Source organism: Dendrobates tinctorius, unplaced genomic scaffold, assembly GCF_039654945.1.
Source record: "Dendrobates tinctorius isolate UK_male_01 unplaced genomic scaffold, ASM3965494v1 ptg000324l, whole genome shotgun sequence".
Classification (NCBI taxonomy): domain Eukaryota; kingdom Metazoa; phylum Chordata; class Amphibia; order Anura; family Dendrobatidae; genus Dendrobates; species Dendrobates tinctorius.
In genome coordinates, this window is record NW_027361991.1 from 2,106,886 (window position 1) to 2,126,279 (window position 19,394).

The 19,394-nt window shown below is 54.4% G+C and overlaps 1 protein-coding gene across 1 annotated transcript in view; it reads left to right on the top strand.

Moving 5' to 3' along the window:
• Nucleotides 1-1,734: 1,734 nt before the first annotated feature.
• Nucleotides 1,735-19,394, top strand: part of AP1S1 (adaptor related protein complex 1 subunit sigma 1) — a 33,986-nt gene continuing 16,326 nt past the window's right edge. Inside the window, exon 1 of the mRNA XM_073561663.1 lies at nt 1,735-1,967. Coding sequence (XP_073417764.1) covers nt 1,965-1,967 — 3 coding nt within the window. The 5' untranslated portion in view covers nt 1,735-1,964. The remainder of the gene's footprint in view (nt 1,968-19,394) is intronic.

Consider the following 19,394-nt stretch of genomic DNA (forward strand, 5'->3'; position numbering starts at 1 on the left):
CACGGAGATAGAGAATGCCATGGAGCTAGAAAAGACCACGGAGACAGAGAAGGCCACGGAGATAGAGAAGGCCATGGAGCTAGAAAAGACCACGGAGACAGAGAAGGCCACGGAGATAGAGAAGGCCATGGAGCTAGAGAAGGCCACGGAGATAGAGAAGGCCACGGAGATAGAGAAGGCCATGGAGCTAGAGAAGGCCACGGAGATAGAGAAAGCCATGGAGACAGAGAGGGCCACGGAGATAGAGAAGGCCATGGAGCTAGAAAAGACCACGGAGACAGAGAAGGCCACGGAGATAGAGAAGGCCACGGAGATAGAGAAGGCCACGGAGATAGAGAAGGCCATGGAGCTAGAGAAGGCCTCGGAGATAGAGAAAGCCATGGAGACAGAGAGGGCCATGGAGCTAGAGAAGGCCACGGAGATAGAGAAGGCCACGGAGATAGAGAAGGCCATGGAGCTAGAGAAGGCCACGGAGATAGAGAAAGCCATGGAGACAGAGAGGGCCATGGAGCTAGAGAAGGCCACGGAGATAGAGAAGGCCATGGAGCTAGAGAAGGCCTCGGAGATAGAGAAAGCCATGGAGACAGAGAGGGCCACGGAGATAGAGAAGGCCATGGAGCTAGAAAAGACCACGGAGACAGAGAAGGCCATGGAGCTAGAGAAGGCCACGGAGATAGAGAAAGCCATGGAGACAGAGAGGGCCATGGAGCTAGAGAAGGCCACGGAGATAGAGAAGGCCATGGAGCTAGAGAAGGCCTCGGAGATAGAGAAAGCCATGGAGACAGAGAGGGCCACGGAGATAGAGAAGGCCATGGAGCTAGAAAAGACCACGGAGACAGAGAAGGCCATGGAGCTAGAGAAGGCCACGGAGCTAGAGAAGGCCACGGAGCTAGAGAAGGCCACGGAGATAGAGAAGGCCATGGAGACAGAGAGGGCCACGGAGATAGAGAAAGCCATGGAGACAGAGAGGGCCACGGAGATAGAGAAGGCCATGGAGACAGAGAGGGCCACGGAGATAGAGAAGGCCATGGAGCTAGAGAAGGCCTCGGAGATAGAGAAAGCCATGGAGACAGAGAGGGCCACGGAGATAGAGAAGGCCATGGAGCTAGAGAAGGCCTCGGAGATAGAGAAAGCCATGGAGACAGAGAGGGCCACAAAGATAGAGAGGGCCACGGAGATAACGAAGATAATAGATGTAATCACAATGCACTCCAGGCTGTTCAGTACGCCTGTGTTCACAGCCTCGTATCCGGTCCCCTTCACAGTATACACAGCCGTGGACATTGCCAGGACGTCAGTGGACAATGATTTACGGCCCAAACTGCGCTCCGCCTGCCATATCAGGGCCTATATAAGTGAACAGACGCACATATACCAAGAAACACTACAAAACTTGAAAAATGCTTCAGCGCAGACCCGAGCTTTGCCGTACAGCCTGTGACACATTCTAAGGTATCCGGAAGATCACCTGCCCTCCTCCTCCTTATCATTTCCTGACAGTTATGGCTCAGGAATGTGATCTAGGTGCCATCATTATTTGTGACAGAAAAGACAGAAACAATGAAAAATACTTTTCCCACCAACAAAATGGCGTCCCCCGGGTGAGGACACATTTTCACATAATAGCTCCGCTTACACTATGTCAGGTGACGGATCCCAGCTGTTTCTATGGAAACCAAAGTAGCAGGTAAAACTCCGCCCTCCGACACTATGACGACGCTACTCGGGTAGGATAGATTGAAACTGAACCCCACGACCTTCCGTAACTTGAATGCGCAGGCGCATTGGGCAATTCTGTAGCTACGCGTGCGCATTGGTATTTCCATTCCTCCCCTCCCCTCCCTCCGGGGTGAGGCCGGGGGAGGAGGCACCGGGTCTGGACACTGAGCCACGACAGGCCGGGGACCGAGGCCTGAGAAGAGGCCTTAACACGGGGAGAGGCGGTCCACAGAACAGGCAGCAAGATGGTGAGAGTGCGGGGAAGGAGTCGGGCCAGGTGCTGTGCCGCCATTACCCAGGTGTATGACAGGAGGAGGCGCAGGTGACAGGTGTGAGCGGCAGTGCTGAGGTGGCGGCCTCCTGTGATGTAACAGTCACCTGTGCTGGCATGTACACTGGCATCACAGGTCACATGACCCCTCCACACCGCCAGGTGTGCCCGTATACCGGGTGACTGACGAGTGCGGGCAGTCACTGAGCGCGGACCCCCATAACGCAGTGTACACCGGCATCACACAGCGCAGACCCCCATAATACAGTGTACACCGGCATCACACAGCGCGGACCCCCATAATACAGTGTACACCGGCATCACACAGCGCGGACCCCCATAACGCAGTGTACACCGGCATCACACAGCGCGGACCCCCATAATACAGTGTACACCGGCATCACACAGCGCGGACCCCCATAATACAGTGTACACCGGCATCACACAGCGCGGACCCCCATAATACAGTGTACACCGGCATCACACAGCGCGGACCCCCATAATACAGTGTACACCGGCATCACACAGCGCGAACCCCCATAATACAGTGTACGCCGGCATCACACAGCGCGGACCCCCATAATACAGTGTACACCGGCATCACACAGCGCGAACCCCCATAATACAGTGTACGCCGGCATCACACAGCGCGGACCCCCATAATATAGTGTACACCGGCATCACACAGCGCAGACCCCCATAATACAGTGTACACCGGCATCACACAGCGCGGACCCCCATAACGCAGTGTACACCGGCATCACACAGCGCGGACCCCCATAATACAGTGTACGCCGGCATCACACAGCGCGGACCCCCATAATACAGTGTACGCCGGCATCACACAGCGCGGACCCCCATAATACAGTGTACGCCGGCATCACACAGCGCGGACCCCCATAATACAGTGTACACCGGCATCACACAGCGCGGACCCCCATAATACAGTGTACACCGGCATCACACAGCGCGAACCCCCATAATACAGTGTACGCCGGCATCACACAGCGCGGACCCCCATAATATAGTGTACACCGGCATCACACAGCGCAGACCCCCATAATACAGTGTACACCGGCATCACACAGCGCGGACCCCCATAACGCAGTGTACACCGGCATCACACAGCGCGGACCCCCATAATACAGTGTACACCGGCATCACACAGCGCAGACCCCCATAATACAGTGTACACCGGCATCACACAGCGCGGACCCCCATAACGCAGTGTACACCGGCATCACACAGCGCAGACCCCCATAATACAGTGTACACCGGCATCACACAGCGCGGACCCCCATAATACAGTGTACACCGGCATCACACAGCGCAGACCCCCATAATACAGTGTACGCCGGCATCACACAGCGCGGACCCCCATAATGCAGTGTACGCCGGCATCACACAGCGCGGACCCCCATAATACAGTGTACGCCGGCATCACACAGCGCGGACCCCCATAATACAGTGTACGCCGGCATCACACAGCGCGGACCCCCATAATACAGTGTACGCCGGCATCACACAGCGCGGACCCCCATAATACAGTGTACGCCGGCATCACACAGCGCGGACCCCCATAATGCAGTGTACGCCGGCATCACACAGCGCGGACCCCCATAATGCAGTGTACGCCGGCATCACACAGCGCGGACCCCCATAATGCAGTGTACGCCGGCATCACACAGCGCGGACCCCCATAATACAGTGTACGCCGGCATCACACAGCGCGGACCCCCATAATACAGTGTACGCCGGCATCACACAGCGCGGACCCCCATAATACAGTGTACGCCGGCATCAAACAGCGCGGACCCCCATAATACAGTGTACGCCGGCATCACACAGCGCGGACCCCCATAATACAGTGTACGCCGGCATCACACAGCGCGGACCCCATAATACAGTGTACGCCGGCATCACACAGCGCAGACCCCCATAATACAGTGTATGCCGGCATCACACAGCGCGGACCCCCATAAGTGTACGCCGGCATCACACAGCACGAACCCCCATAATACAGTGTACACCGGCATCACACAGCGCGGACCTCCATAATACAGTGTACGCGCTGTGTGATGCCGGCATCACACAGCGCGGACCCCCATAATGCAGTGTACGCCGGCATCACACAGCGTGAACCCCCATAATACAGTGTACACCGGCATCACACAGCGCGGACCCCCATAATACAGTGTACGCCGGCATCACACAGCGCGGACCCCCATAATACAGTGTACGCCGGCATCACACAGTGCGGACCCCATAATACAGTGTACGCCGGCATCACACAGCGCGGACCCCCATAATACAGTGTATGCCGGCATCACACAGCGCGGACCCCCATAATACAGTGTATGCTGGCATCACACAGCGCGGACCCCCATAAGTGTACGCCGGCATCACACAGCGCGAACCCCCATAATACAGTGTACACCAGCATCACACAGCGCGGACCTCAATAATACAGTGTACGCCGGCATCACACAGCGCGGACCCCCATAATACAGTGTACGCCGGCATCACACAGCGCGGACCCCCATAATACAGGGTACGCCGGCATCACACAGCGCGGACCCCCATAATACAGGGTACGCCGGCATCACACAGCGCAGACCCCCATAATACAGGGTACGCCGGCATCACACAGCGCGGACCCCCATAATACAGGGTACGCCGGCATCACACAGCGCGGACCCCCATAATACAGGGTACGCCGGCATCACACAGCGCGGACCCCCATAAGTGTACGCCGGCATCACACAGCGCGGACCCCCATAACGCAGTGTACGCCGGCATCACACAGCGCGGACCCCCATAATACAGTGTACGCCGGCATCACACAGCGCGGACCCCCATAATACAGTGTACGCCGGCATCACACAGTGCGGACCCCCATAATACAGTGTACACCGGCATCACACAGCGCGGACCCCCATAATACAGTGTACGCCGGCATCACACAGCGTGAACCCCCATAATACAGTGTACGCCGGCATCACACAGCGCGGACCCCATAATACAGTGTACGCCGGCATCACACAGCGCGGACCCCCATAATACAGTGTATGCCGGCATCACACAGCGCGGACCCCCATAATACAGTGTATGCCGGCATCACACAGCGCGGACCCCCATAAGTGTACGCCGGCATCACACAGCGCGAACCCCCATAATACAGTGTACACTAGCATCACACAGCGCGGACCTCCATAATACAGTGTACGCGCTGTGTGATGCCGGCATCACACAGCGCGGACCCCCATAATGCAGTGTACGCCGGCATCACACAGCGTGAACCCCCATAATACAGTGTACACCGGCATCACACAGCGCGGACCCCCATAATACAGTGTACGCCGGCATCACACAGTGCGGACCCCATAATACAGTGTACGCCGGCATCACACAGCGCGGACCCCCATAATACAGTGTATGCCGGCATCACACAGCGCGGACCCCCATAATAGTGTATGCTGGCATCACACAGCGCGGACCCCCATAAGTGTACGCCGGCATCACACAGCGCGAACCCCCATAATACAGTGTACACCAGCATCACACAGCGCGGACCTCAATAATACAGTGTACGCCGGCATCACACAGCGCGGACCCCCATAATACAGTGTACGCCGGCATCACACAGCGCGGACCCCCATAATACAGTGTACGCCGGCATCACACAGCGCGGACCCCCATAATACAGGGTACGCCGGCATCACACAGTGCGGACCCCCATAAGTGTACGCCGGCATCACACAGCGCGGACCCCCATAACGCAGTGTACGCCGGCATCACACAGCGCGGACCCCCATAATACAGTGTACGCCGGCATCACACAGCGCGGACCCCCATAATACAGTGTACGCCGGCATCACACAGCGCGGACCCCCATAATACAGTGTACGCCGGCATCACACAGCGCGGACCCCCATAATACAGTGTACGCCGGCATCACACAGCGCGGACCCCCATAATACAGTGTACACCGGCATCACACAGCGCGGACCCCCATATAAGACAGTGTACACCGGCATCACACAGCGCGAACCCCCATAATACAGTGTACACCGGCATCACACAGCGCGGACCTCCATAACGCAGTGTACACCGGCATCACACAGCGCGGACCCCCATAATACAGTGTACACCGGCATCACACAGCGCGGACCCCCATAATACAGTGTACGCCGGCATCACACAGCGCGGATCCCCATAAGTGTACGCCGGCATCACACAGCGCGGACCCCCATAATGCAGTGTACGCCGGCTTCACACAGCGCGGACCCCCATAATACAGTGTACGCCGGCATCACACAGCGCGGACCCCCATAATACAGTGTACGCCGGCATCACACAGCGCGGACCCCCATAATAGTGTACGCCGGCATTACACAGCGCGGACCCCCATATAAGACAGTGTACACCGGCATCACACAGCGCGAACCCCCATATAATACAGTGTACACCGGCATCACACAGCGCGAACCCCCATAATACAGTGTACACCGGCATCACACAGCGCGAACCCCTATAATACAGTGTACAGCGGCATCACACAGCGCGAACCCCCATAATACAGTGTACTCCAGCATCTCACAGCGCGAACCCCCATAATACAGTGTACGCCGGCATCACACAGCGCGGACCCCCATAATACAGTGTACGCCAGCATCACACAGCGCGGACCCCCATAATACAGTGTACGCCGGCATCACACAGCGCGAACCCCCATAATACAGTGTACGCCGGCATCACACAGCGCGGACCCCATAATACAGTGTACGCCGGCATCACACAGCGCGGACCCCCATAATACAGTGTATGCCGGCATCACACAGCGCGGACCCCCATAATACAGTGTATGCCGGCATCACACAGCGCGGACCCCCATAATACAGTGTATGCCGGCATCACACAGCGCGGACCCCCATAATACAGTGTATGCCGGCATCACACAGCGCGGACCCCCATAATACAGTGTACACCAGCATCACACAGCGCGGACCTCCATAATACAGTGTACGCCGGCATCACACAGCGCGGACCCCCATAATACAGTGTACGCCGGCATCACACAGCGCGGACCCCATAATACAGTGTACGCCGGCATCACACAGCGCGGACCCCCATAATACAGTGTATGCCGGCATCACACAGCGCGGACCCCCATAATACAGTGTATGCCGGCATCACACAGCGCGGACCCCCATAAGTGTACGCCGGCATCACACAGCGCGGACCCCCATAATACAGTGTACGCCGGCATCACACAGCGCGGACCTCCATAATACAGTGTACGCCGGCATCACACAGCGCGGACCTCCATAATACAGTGTACGCCGGCATCACACAGCTCGGACCCCCATAATACAGTGTACGCCGGCATCACACAGCGCGGACCCCCATAATACAGTGTACGCCGGCATCACACAGCGCGGACCCCCATAAGTGTACGCCAGCATCACACAGCGCGGACCCCCATAAGTGTACGCCGGCATCACACAGCGCGGACCCCCATAAGTGTTCGCCGGCATCACACAGCGTGGACCCCCATAAGTGTACGCCGGCATCACACAGCGCGGACCCCCATAACAGTGTACGCCGGCATCACACAGCGCGGACCCCCATAACAGTGTACGCCGGCATCACACAGCGCGGACCCCCATAATACAGTGTACGCCGGCATCACACAGCGCGGACCCCCATAATACAGTGTACGCCGGCATCACACAGCGCGGACCCCCATAATACAGTGTACGCCGGCATCACACAGCGCGGACCCCCCATAATACAGTGTACGCCGGCATCACACAGCGCGGACCCCCATAATACAGTGTACGCCGGCATCACACAACGCGGACCCCCATAATACAGTGTACACCGGCATCACACAGCGCGGACCCCCATAATACAGTGTACATCGGCATCATTCAGCTCCAACCCCCATAATACAGTGTACGCCGGCATCACACAGCGCGGACCCCCATAATACAGTGTACGCCGGCATCACACAACGCGGACCCCCATAATATTGTACACCGGCATCACACAACGCGGACCCCCATAATACAGTGTACATCGGCATCATTCAGCTCCAACCCCCATAATACAGTGTACGCCGGCATCACACAACGCGGACCCCCATAATACAGTGTACGCCGGCCAGGGTGGATTGATTTAAATCATGCCGATTTAAATCACGATTTAAATCAAAAGATTTTTTTCTATTTAAATCGGATCGATTTAAATCATGATTTTAATCATGATTTAAATCACAAGGTTTTTTTTTAATATAAATCACGATTAAAATGAGAAGTGAGAGCAGTGTGCATGTGCGCCCATAGTTACACGGACGAAACTAGGGGCAACGATCTAACGCCAGGGTGAGGGGGGGACCCCAAAGTAAGTAAAAATCTTTTTTGTTTTACTATATGGCAATAGGTAGGTGTTTAAAAGCAGCATGTCTTAATTGTATAAACTATTAATAGCCTCCACATTTTGTTCATACTGCCCCTTTAATTCCACACTTCTAGCTTGGTTTCAGTTTTGGTTTAGTTTCTTTTTCCCTGCATTCAGTTGACATGCCCAAACTTGTTGGATAGTCAGCAGTACTTGGCTCAGGCTGTAGTAACATCAGCAGTGCTTGGCTCAGGCTGTAGTAACAATCAAACTTCATAAGTGATCTGTGTGAGCCATGGCAGCAGGTCGTAAGAGAGACCCTATTTGGGTTCATTTTGTTGAGATGCCAGCAGCAGATCTTGGAAAGAAAGGTGCAAGAGCAAAGTGCAAATACTGTCAAAAGGATATCCAAGGACTTGTTTGCCGTTTGAAATCACATTATGAAAACTGCAACCAGAAGGGAAATGAAGATGTTGATAGTGATACAACTAATGTCAATGAACCCCCACAGCTTCTTATGCACCAGGAGCCTAGTACTAGTGGTAAGTCTGGCAATTAATTTACAACCTATTTTTTTAACAGACATTTTACTGGGATGGTTAAAGTCTATGAAAAGAAAAATGATTTAAATCAAAAAAATCTGATTTAAATCAAAAAAATCTGATTTTTTTGATTTTTTTAAAAAAATCAAGATTTTTATCCACCCTGACGCCGGCATCACACAGCGCGGACCCCATAATACAGTGTACGCCGGCATCACACAGCGCGGACCCCCATAATACAGTGTATGCCGGCATCACACAGCGCGGACCCCCATTATACAGTGTATGCCGGCATCACACAGCGCGGACCCCCATAATACAGTGTATGCCGGCATCACACAGCGCGGACCCCCATAAGTGTACGCCGGCATCACACAGCACGAACCCCCATAATACAGTGTACACCAGCATCATACAGCGCGGACCTCCATAATACAGTGTACGCCGGCATCACACAGCGCGGACCCCCATAATACAGTGTACGCCGGCATCACACAGCGCGGACCCCCATAATACAGTGTACGCCGGCATCACACAGTGCGGACCCCATAATACAGTGTACGCCGGCATCACACAGCGCGGACCTCAATAATACAGTGTACGCCGGCATCACACAGCGCGGACCCCCATAATACAGTGTACGCCGGCATCACACAGCGCGGACCCCCATAATACAGGGTACGCCGGCATCACACAGCGCGGACCCCCATAATACAGGGTACGCCGGCATCACACAGCGCAGACCCCCATAATACAGGGTACGCCGGCATCACACAGCGCGGACCCCCATAATACAGGGTACGCCGGCATCACACAGCGCAGACCCCCATAATACAGGGTACGCCGGCATCACACAGCGCGGACCCCCATAATACAGGGTACGCCGGCATCACACAGCGCGGACCCCCATAATACAGGGTACGCCGGCATCACACAGCGCGGACCCCCATAAGTGTACGCCGGCATCACACAGCGCGGACCCCCATAACGCAGTGTACGCCGGCATCACACAGCGCGGACCCCCATAATACAGTGTACGCCGGCATCACACAGCGCGGACCCCCATAATACAGTGTACGCCGGCATCACACAGCGCGGACCCCCATAATACAGTGTACGCCGGCATCACACAGCGCGGACCCCCATAATACAGTGTACGCCGGCATCACACAGCGTGAACCCCCATAATACAGTGTACGCCGGCATCACACAGCGCGGACCCCATAATACAGTGTACGCCGGCATCACACAGCGCGGACCCCCATAATACAGTGTATGCCGGCATCACACAGCGCGGACCCCCATAATACAGTGTATGCCGGCATCACACAGCGCGGACCCCCATAAGTGTACGCCGGCATCACACAGCGCGAACCCCCATAATACAGTGTACACTAGCATCACACAGCGCGGACCTCCATAATAGTGTACGCGCTGTGTGATGCCGGCATCACACAGCGCGGACCCCCATAATGCAGTGTACGCCGGCATCACACAGCGTGAACCCCCATAATACAGTGTACACCGGCATCACACAGCGCGGACCCCCATAATACAGTGTACGCCGGCATCACACAGTGCGGACCCCATAATACAGTGTACGCCGGCATCACACAGCGCGGACCCCCATAATACAGTGTATGCCGGCATCACACAGCGCGGACCCCCATAATAGTGTATGCTGGCATCACACAGCGCGGACCCCCATAAGTGTACGCCGGCATCACACAGCGCGAACCCCCATAATACAGTGTACACCAGCATCACACAGCGCGGACCTCAATAATACAGTGTACGCCGGCATCACACAGCGCGGACCCCCATAATACAGTGTACGCCGGCATCACACAGCGCGGACCCCCATAATACAGTGTACGCCGGCATCACACAGCGCGGACCCCCATAATACAGTGTACGCCGGCATCACACAGTGCGGACCCCATAATACAGTGTACGCCGGCATCACACAGCGCGGACCCCCATAATACAGTGTATGCTGGCATCACACAGCGCGGACCCCCATAAGTGTACGCCGGCATCACACAGCGCGAACCCCCATAATACAGTGTACACCAGCATCACACAGCGCGGACCTCAATAATACAGTGTACGCCGGCATCACACAGCGCGGACCCCCATAATACAGTGTACGCCGGCATCACACAGCGCGGACCCCCATAATACAGGGTACGCCGGCATCACACAGCGTGGACCCCCATAATACAGGGTACGCCGGCATCACACAGCGCAGACCCCCATAATACAGGGTACGCCGGCATCACACAGCGCGGACCCCCATAATACAGGGTACGCCGGCATCACACAGCGCGGACCCCAATAATACAGGGTACGCCGGCATCACACAGCGCGGACCCCCATAAGTGTACGCCGGCATCACACAGCGCGGACCCCCATAACGCAGTGTACGCCGGCATCACACAGCGCGGACCCCCATAATACAGTGTACGCCGGCATCACACAGCGCGGACCCCCATAATACAGTGTACGGCGGCATCACACAGCGCGGACCCCCATAATACAGTGTACGCCGGCATCACACAGCGCGGACCCCCATAATACAGTGTACGCCGGCATCACACAGCGTGAACCCCCATAATACAGTGTACGCCGGCATCACACAGCGCGGACCCCATAATACAGTGTACGCCGGCATCACACAGCGCGGACCCCCATAATACAGTGTATGCCGGCATCACACAGCGCGGACCCCCATAATACAGTGTATGCCGGCATCACACAGCGCGGACCCCCATAAGTGTACGCCGGCATCACACAGCGCGAACCCCCATAATACAGTGTACACTAGCATCACACAGCGCGGACCTCCATAATAGTGTACGCGCTGTGTGATGCCGGCATCACACAGCGCGGACCCCCATAATGCAGTGTACGCCGGCATCACACAGCGTGAACCCCCATAATACAGTGTACACCGGCATCACACAGCGCGGACCCCCATAATACAGTGTACGCCGGCATCACACAGTGCGGACCCCATAATACAGTGTACGCCGGCATCACACAGCGCGGACCCCCATAATACAGTGTATGCCGGCATCACACAGCGCGGACCCCCATAATAGTGTATGCTGGCATCACACAGCGCGGACCCCCATAAGTGTACGCCGGCATCACACAGCGCGAACCCCCATAATACAGTGTACACCAGCATCACACAGCGCGGACCTCAATAATACAGTGTACGCCGGCATCACACAGCGCGGACCCCCATAATACAGTGTACGCCGGCATCACACAGCGCGGACCCCCATAATACAGTGTACGCCGGCATCACACAGCGCGGACCCCCATAATACAGGGTACGCCGGCATCACACAGCGCGGACCCCCATAAGTGTACGCCGGCATCACACAGCGCGGACCCCCATAACGCAGTGTACGCCGGCATCACACAGCGCGGACCCCCATAATACAGTGTACGCCGGCATCACACAGCGCGGACCCCCATAATACAGTGTACGCCGGCATCACACAGCGCGGACCCCCATAATACAGTGTACGCCGGCATCACACAGCGCGGACCCCCATAATACAGTGTACGCCGGCATCACACAGCGCGGACCCCCATAATACAGTGTACACCGGCATCACACAGCGCGGACCCCCATATAAGACAGTGTACACCGGCATCACACAGCGCGAACCTCCATAATACAGTGTACACCGACATCACACAGCGCGAACCTCCATAATACAGTGTACACCGACATCACACAGCGCGGACCCCCATAATACAGTGTACACCGGCATCACACAGCGCAGACCCCCATAATACAGTGTACGCCGGCATCACACAGCGCGGACCCCCATAATACAGTGTAAGCCGGCATCACACAGCGCGGACCCCCATAATACAGTGTACGCCGGCATCACACAGCGCGGACCCCCATAATACAGTGTACGCCGGCATCACACAGCGCGGACCCCCATAATACAGTGTACGCCGGCATCACACAGCGCGGACCCCCATAATACAGTGTACGCCGGCATCACACAGCGCGGACCCCCATAATACAGTGTACGCCGGCATCACACAGCGCGGACCCCCATAATACAGTGTACGCCGGCATCACACAGCGCGGACCCCCATAATACAGTGTACGCCGGCCAGGGTGGATTGATTTAAATCACGCCGATTTAAATCATGATTTAAATCACGATTTAAATCAAAAGATTTTTTTCTATTTAAATCGGATCGATTTAAATCACAAGGTTTTTTTTTAATATAAATCACGATTAAAATGAGAAGTGAGAGCAGTGTGCATGTGCGCCCATAGTTACACGGACGAAACTAGGGGCAACGATCTAAAGCCAGGGTGAGGGGGGGACCCCAAAGTAAGTAAAAATCTTTTTTGTTTTACTATATGGCAATAGGTAGGTGTTTAAAAGCAGCATGTCTTAATTGTATAAACTATTAATAGCCTCCACATTTTGTTCATACTGCCCCTTTAATTCCACACTTCTAGCTTGGTTTCAGTTTTGGTTTAGTTTCTTTTTCCCTGCATTCAGTTGACATGCCCAAACTTGTTGGATAGTCAGCAGTACTTGGCTCAGGCTGTAGTAACATCAGCAGTGCTTGGCTCAGGCTGTAGTAACAATCAAACTTCATAAGTGATCTGTGTGAGCCATGGCAGCAGGTCGTAAGAGAGACCCTATTTGGGTTCATTTTGTTGAGATGCCAGCAGCAGATCTTGGAAAGAAAGGTGCAAGAGCAAAGTGCAAATACTGTCAAAAGGATATCCAAGGACTTGTTTGCCGTTTGAAATCACATTATGAAAACTGCAACCAGAAGGGAAATGAAGATGTTGATAGTGATACAACTAATGTCAATGAACCCCCACAGCTTCTTATGCACCAGGAGCCTAGTACTAGTGGTAAGTCTGGCAATTAATTTACAACCTATTTTTTTAACAGACATTTTACTGGGATGGTTAAAGTCTATGAAAAGAAAAATGATTTAAATCAAAAAAATCTGATTTAAATCAAAAAAATCTGATTTTTTTGATTTTTTTAAAAAAATCAAGATTTTTATCCACCCTGACGCCGGCATCACACAGCGCGGACCCCATAATACAGTGTACGCCGGCATCACACAGCGCGGACCCCCATAATACAGTGTATGCCGGCATCACACAGCGCGGACCCCCATTATACAGTGTATGCCGGCATCACACAGCGCGGACCCCCATAATACAGTGTATGCCGGCATCACACAGCGCGGACCCCCATAAGTGTACGCCGGCATCACACAGCACGAACCCCCATAATACAGTGTACACCAGCATCATACAGCGCGGACCTCCATAATACAGTGTACGCCGGCATCACACAGCGCGAACCCCCATATAATAGTGTACACCGGCATCACACAGCGCGAACCCCCATAATACAGTGTACACCGGCATCACACAGCGTGAACCCCCATAATACAGTGTACGCCGGCATCTCACAGAGCGAACCCCCATAATACAGTGTACGCCGGCATCACACAGCGCGAACCCCCATAATACAGTGTACGCCGGCATCACACAGCGCGGACCCCCATAATACAGTGTACGCCGGCATCACACAGCGCGAACCCCCATAATAGTGTACACCGGCATCAGACAGCGTGAACCCCCATAATAGTGTACACTGGCATCACACAGCGTGAACCCCCATAATACAGTGTACGCCGGCATCTCACAGCGCGAACCCCCATAATACAGTGTACGCCGGCATCACACAGCGCGGACCCCCATAATGCAGTGTACGCCGGCATCACACAGCGTGAACCCCCATAATACAGTGTACGCCGGCATCTCACAGCGCGAACCCCCATAATACAGTGTACGCCGGCATCACACAGCGTGAACCCCCATAATACAGTGTACGCCGGCATCATACAGCTCCAACCCCCATAATATAGTGTACGCCGGCATCACACAGCGCGGACCCCCATAATACAGTGTACGCCGGCATTACACAGCGCGGACCCCCATAATACAGTGTACGCCGGCATCACACAGCGCGGACCCCCATAATACAGTGTACCCCGGTATCACACAGCGCGAACCCCCATATAATACAGTGTACCCCGGCATCACACAGCGCGAACCCCCATATAATACAGTGTACGCCGACCTCACACAGCGCGGACCCCCATAATACAGTGTACATCGGCATCATACAGCTCCAACCCCCATAATACAGTGTACGCCGGCATCACACAGCGCGTACCCCCATAATACAGTGCACGCCGGCATCACACAGCGCGGACCCCCATAATACCGTGTACCCCGGCATCACACAGCGCGAACCCTCATATAATACAGTGTACACCGGCATCACACAGCGCGGACCTCCATAATACAGTGTAAGCCGGCATCACACAGCTCCAACCCCCATAATACAGTGTACGCCGGCATCACACAGCGCGGACCCCCGTAATAGTGTACGCCGGCATCACACAGCGCGGACCCCCATAATACAGTGTACCCCGGCATCACACAGCGCGAACCCCCATATAATACAGTGTAAACCGGCATCACACAGCGCGGACCTCCATAATACAGTGTACGCCGGCATCACACAGCGCGGACCCCCATAATACAGTGTACGCCGGCATCACACAGCGCGGACCTCCATAATACAGTGTACATCGGCATCATACAGCTCCAACCCCCATAATACAGTGTACGCCGGCATCATACAGCGCGGACCCCCATAATACAGTGTACTCCGGCATCACACAGCGCGGACCCCCATAATACAGTGTACACCGGCATCACACAGCGCGAACCCCCATAATACAGTGTACACCGGCATCACACAGCGCGAACCCCCATAATGCAGTGTATGCCGGCATCTCACAGCGCGAACCCCCATAATACAGTGTACGCCGGCATCTCACAGCGCGAACCCCCATAATACAGTGTACGCCGGCATCACACAGCGCGGACCCCCATAATACAGTGTACGCCGGCATCACACAGCGCGGACCCCCATAATACAGTGTACCCCGGCATCACACAGCGCGGACCCCCATAATACAGTGTACCCCGGCATCACACAGCGCGGACCCCCATAATACAGTGTACACCGGCATCACACAGCGCGGACCCCCATAATACAGTGTACACCGGCATCACAGCGCGGACCCCCATAATACAGTGTACACCGGCATCACACAGCGCGGATCCCCATAATAGTGTACACCGGCATCACACAGCGCGGACCCCCATAATACAGTGTACACCGGCATCACACAGCGCGGACCCCCATAATAGTGTACGCCGGCATCACACAGCGCGGACCCCATAATACAGTGTATACCGGCATCACACAGCGCAGACCCCCATAATACAGTGTATACCGGCATCACACAGCGCGGACCCCCATAATACAGTGTACACCGGCATCACACAGCGCGGACCCCCATAATACACCGGCATCACCCAGCGCGGACCCCATAATACAGTGTACACTGGCATCACACAGCGCAGACCCCCATAACACAGTGTACAACGGCATCACGCAGCGCGGACCCCCATAATAGTGTACGCCGGCATCACGCAGCGCGGACCCCCATAATACAGTGTACGCCGGCACCACGCAGCGCGGACCCCCATAATACGGTGTACGCCGGCATCACGCAGCGCGGACCCCCATAATACAGTGTACGCCGGCATCACGCAGAGCGGACCCCCCATAATGCAGGGTACGCCGGCATCACGTAGCGCGGACCCCCCATAATGCAGGGTACGCCGGCGTCACGCAGCGCGGACCCCATAATGCAGTGTATGCCGGCGTCACGCAGCGCGGACCCCCATAATGCAGTGTACTCCGGCGTTACGCAGCGCGGACCCCCATAATGCAGTGTACGCCGGCGTCACGCAGCGCGGACCCCCATAATGCAGTGTACGCCGGCGTCACGCAGCGCGGACCCCCATAATGCAGTGTACGCCGGCGTCACGCGGCGCAGACCCCCATAATGCAGTGTACGGCAGCGTCACGCGGCGCGGACCCCCACAATGCAGTGTACGCCGGCGTCACACGGCGCAGACCCCCATAATGCAGTGCACGCCGGCGTCACACGGCGCGGACCCCCATAATGCAGTGTACGTCGGCGTCACACGGCGCGGACCCCATAATACACCGGCATCACACAGCGCGGACCCCCATAATACATTGGCATCACACAGCGCGGACCCCCATAATACAGGGTAAGCCCTAGTAAGTGTACACCTTTTTACTGAGCGTGGACCCCCATTATAGTGCTCAAACCCCAATGTCATACACACTGTAACTTAGTGCTGACCCCCATAACTGAGCGTGGACCCCGATAATGTAGTGTACTCTCTGTAATTTAGCGCATACCCCAATAAGTGTACACCGCATAACTGAGCAATGATCCCCTAATACAGCGTCGACGCCCATAATGCAGCATGGGCCCCCTAATTTAGTGTACACCCTGTAATGAAGCGCAGGCCTCCATAACACAGTGTACTTGGCATAACTTAGTGAGGATGCCCATAACAGTGTTGACACCATAATACAGCTCAGACCCCCATAATACAGTGTACACCCTGTAACTGAGCCTATAATACCAAGTTGACCCTAATACAGCCTGGACCACCATAATACAGTATTCACAGCTTAACTGAGCATGGATCCCCATAAAGTGAGGACCCCATAATACCGCATTGACCCCAATGATACAGATCGAACTCTGGTAATACAGCGCAAACCCCTAAAATACAATGTAAGTATGTATCTCGGCACAGACCCCAATAACTCAGCGTGGACCCCATAATACAATGTAGATCCCGTAACGTAGCACAGATCCCCCATAATTCAATGCAGACCCCTATAATAAAGCGTTGACCCAATAGGTGTACACCCCATAATTCAGTGTGGACCCAATAAAACTGTACACCCCATAATTTAGGGCAGACCCCAGTAACTCACCACGGATCCCCATAATGCAGAGCAGACCCTATAACTGAACACAGAACCCCAGTATACAGTATAAAGTCACTAATACAGCATGGACCCCCATAACTCAGTGCTGACCTCATAATGCAGTGTACACCATGTAACTCACCCGACCTCCCTAGTATAGCGTAGACTCTATAATTGTGCGGGCCCCCATTATAAAGTATAGACACACTAATTGAGCATGGACCCCCACAATATAGTTTAGACCCCATAACTCAGTGTATACCCTGTAAAACTATGTTCACACTTTGTTTTTTTGCAGCGTTTTTTTCATGCAAATTGTAAGTTGCGTTTTACAGGACCAGCGAAGTCTGAGGTTTCAGAGCTCTCGCTCACACACATTATTTCCTGACTTAAATGGAGAACTCGTGTGTTCCTATGAGCTGCAGCAGTCGCTTCTTTCAGTGTTTTTGCAGTGTTTTCTTCACCCACAGAAAGCAATAAGTGCAAAAACGCAGGTATCCATTTTTGCCTGAAGATGGTAAATCATGTTTTTGTTGGTTCTTTGGGGCCACTGACCTTTACCAGCGTGCGCAACAAAAGCCGCAGCAAAAATTCAGCAAATCTTGCTATTTGTAAGCAATTTCTCTACTGCCAAGAGAGCAGGTTTTTGCCTGTGGAAAACAAAGCAGCAAAAATGCAACGTGTGAACACAGCCTAACTCAGCGTGGACCTCCATAATGCACAGTGAACCCAATCAGAGCATAGACTCCCTTAATACAATTTAGACCTAGTAAATCAGTACAGACCTCATGATACAGTGCACGCCCCATAATGCGTTAGACCCTGTATACCAGAACTGACCCCATAATACAGTGTAAGCCTGTAACTCAGTGTGGACCCTCATAATACCGTCTAGACTTTGCAACTTAGCGTGGACCCCCATAATACAGTGTATACCCTGTAACTCAGTGTGGACCACCATAATACAGTGTAGACCTTGTAACTCAGTATAGACCCCACATAATACAGTGTACACCCTGTAACTCAGTCGGGACCCTTATAATGCAGTCTAGACTCTGTAACTCAGCATGGACCCCATAATTCAGTGTGGATCTCCATAATAGTGTAGACCCTGTAACTCTGTATGCACCCCCACAATACAGTGTGTGCCCCTATAATACAGTCTAGACTCTGCAACTTAGCGTGGACCCCCATAATACAGTGTATACCCTGTAACTCAGTGTGGACCACCATAATACAGTGTAGACATTGTAACTCAGTATAGACCCCACATAATACAGTGTATACCCTGTAACTCAGTCTGGACCCTTATTATGCAGTCTAGACTCTGTAACTCAGCGTGGGCCCCCATAATTCAGTGTGGATCTACATAATAGTGTAGACCCTGTAACTCTGTATGGACCCCCACAATACAGTGTGTGCCCCTATAATACAGTCTAGACTCTGCAACTCAGCGTGGACCCACATAGTAAAGTG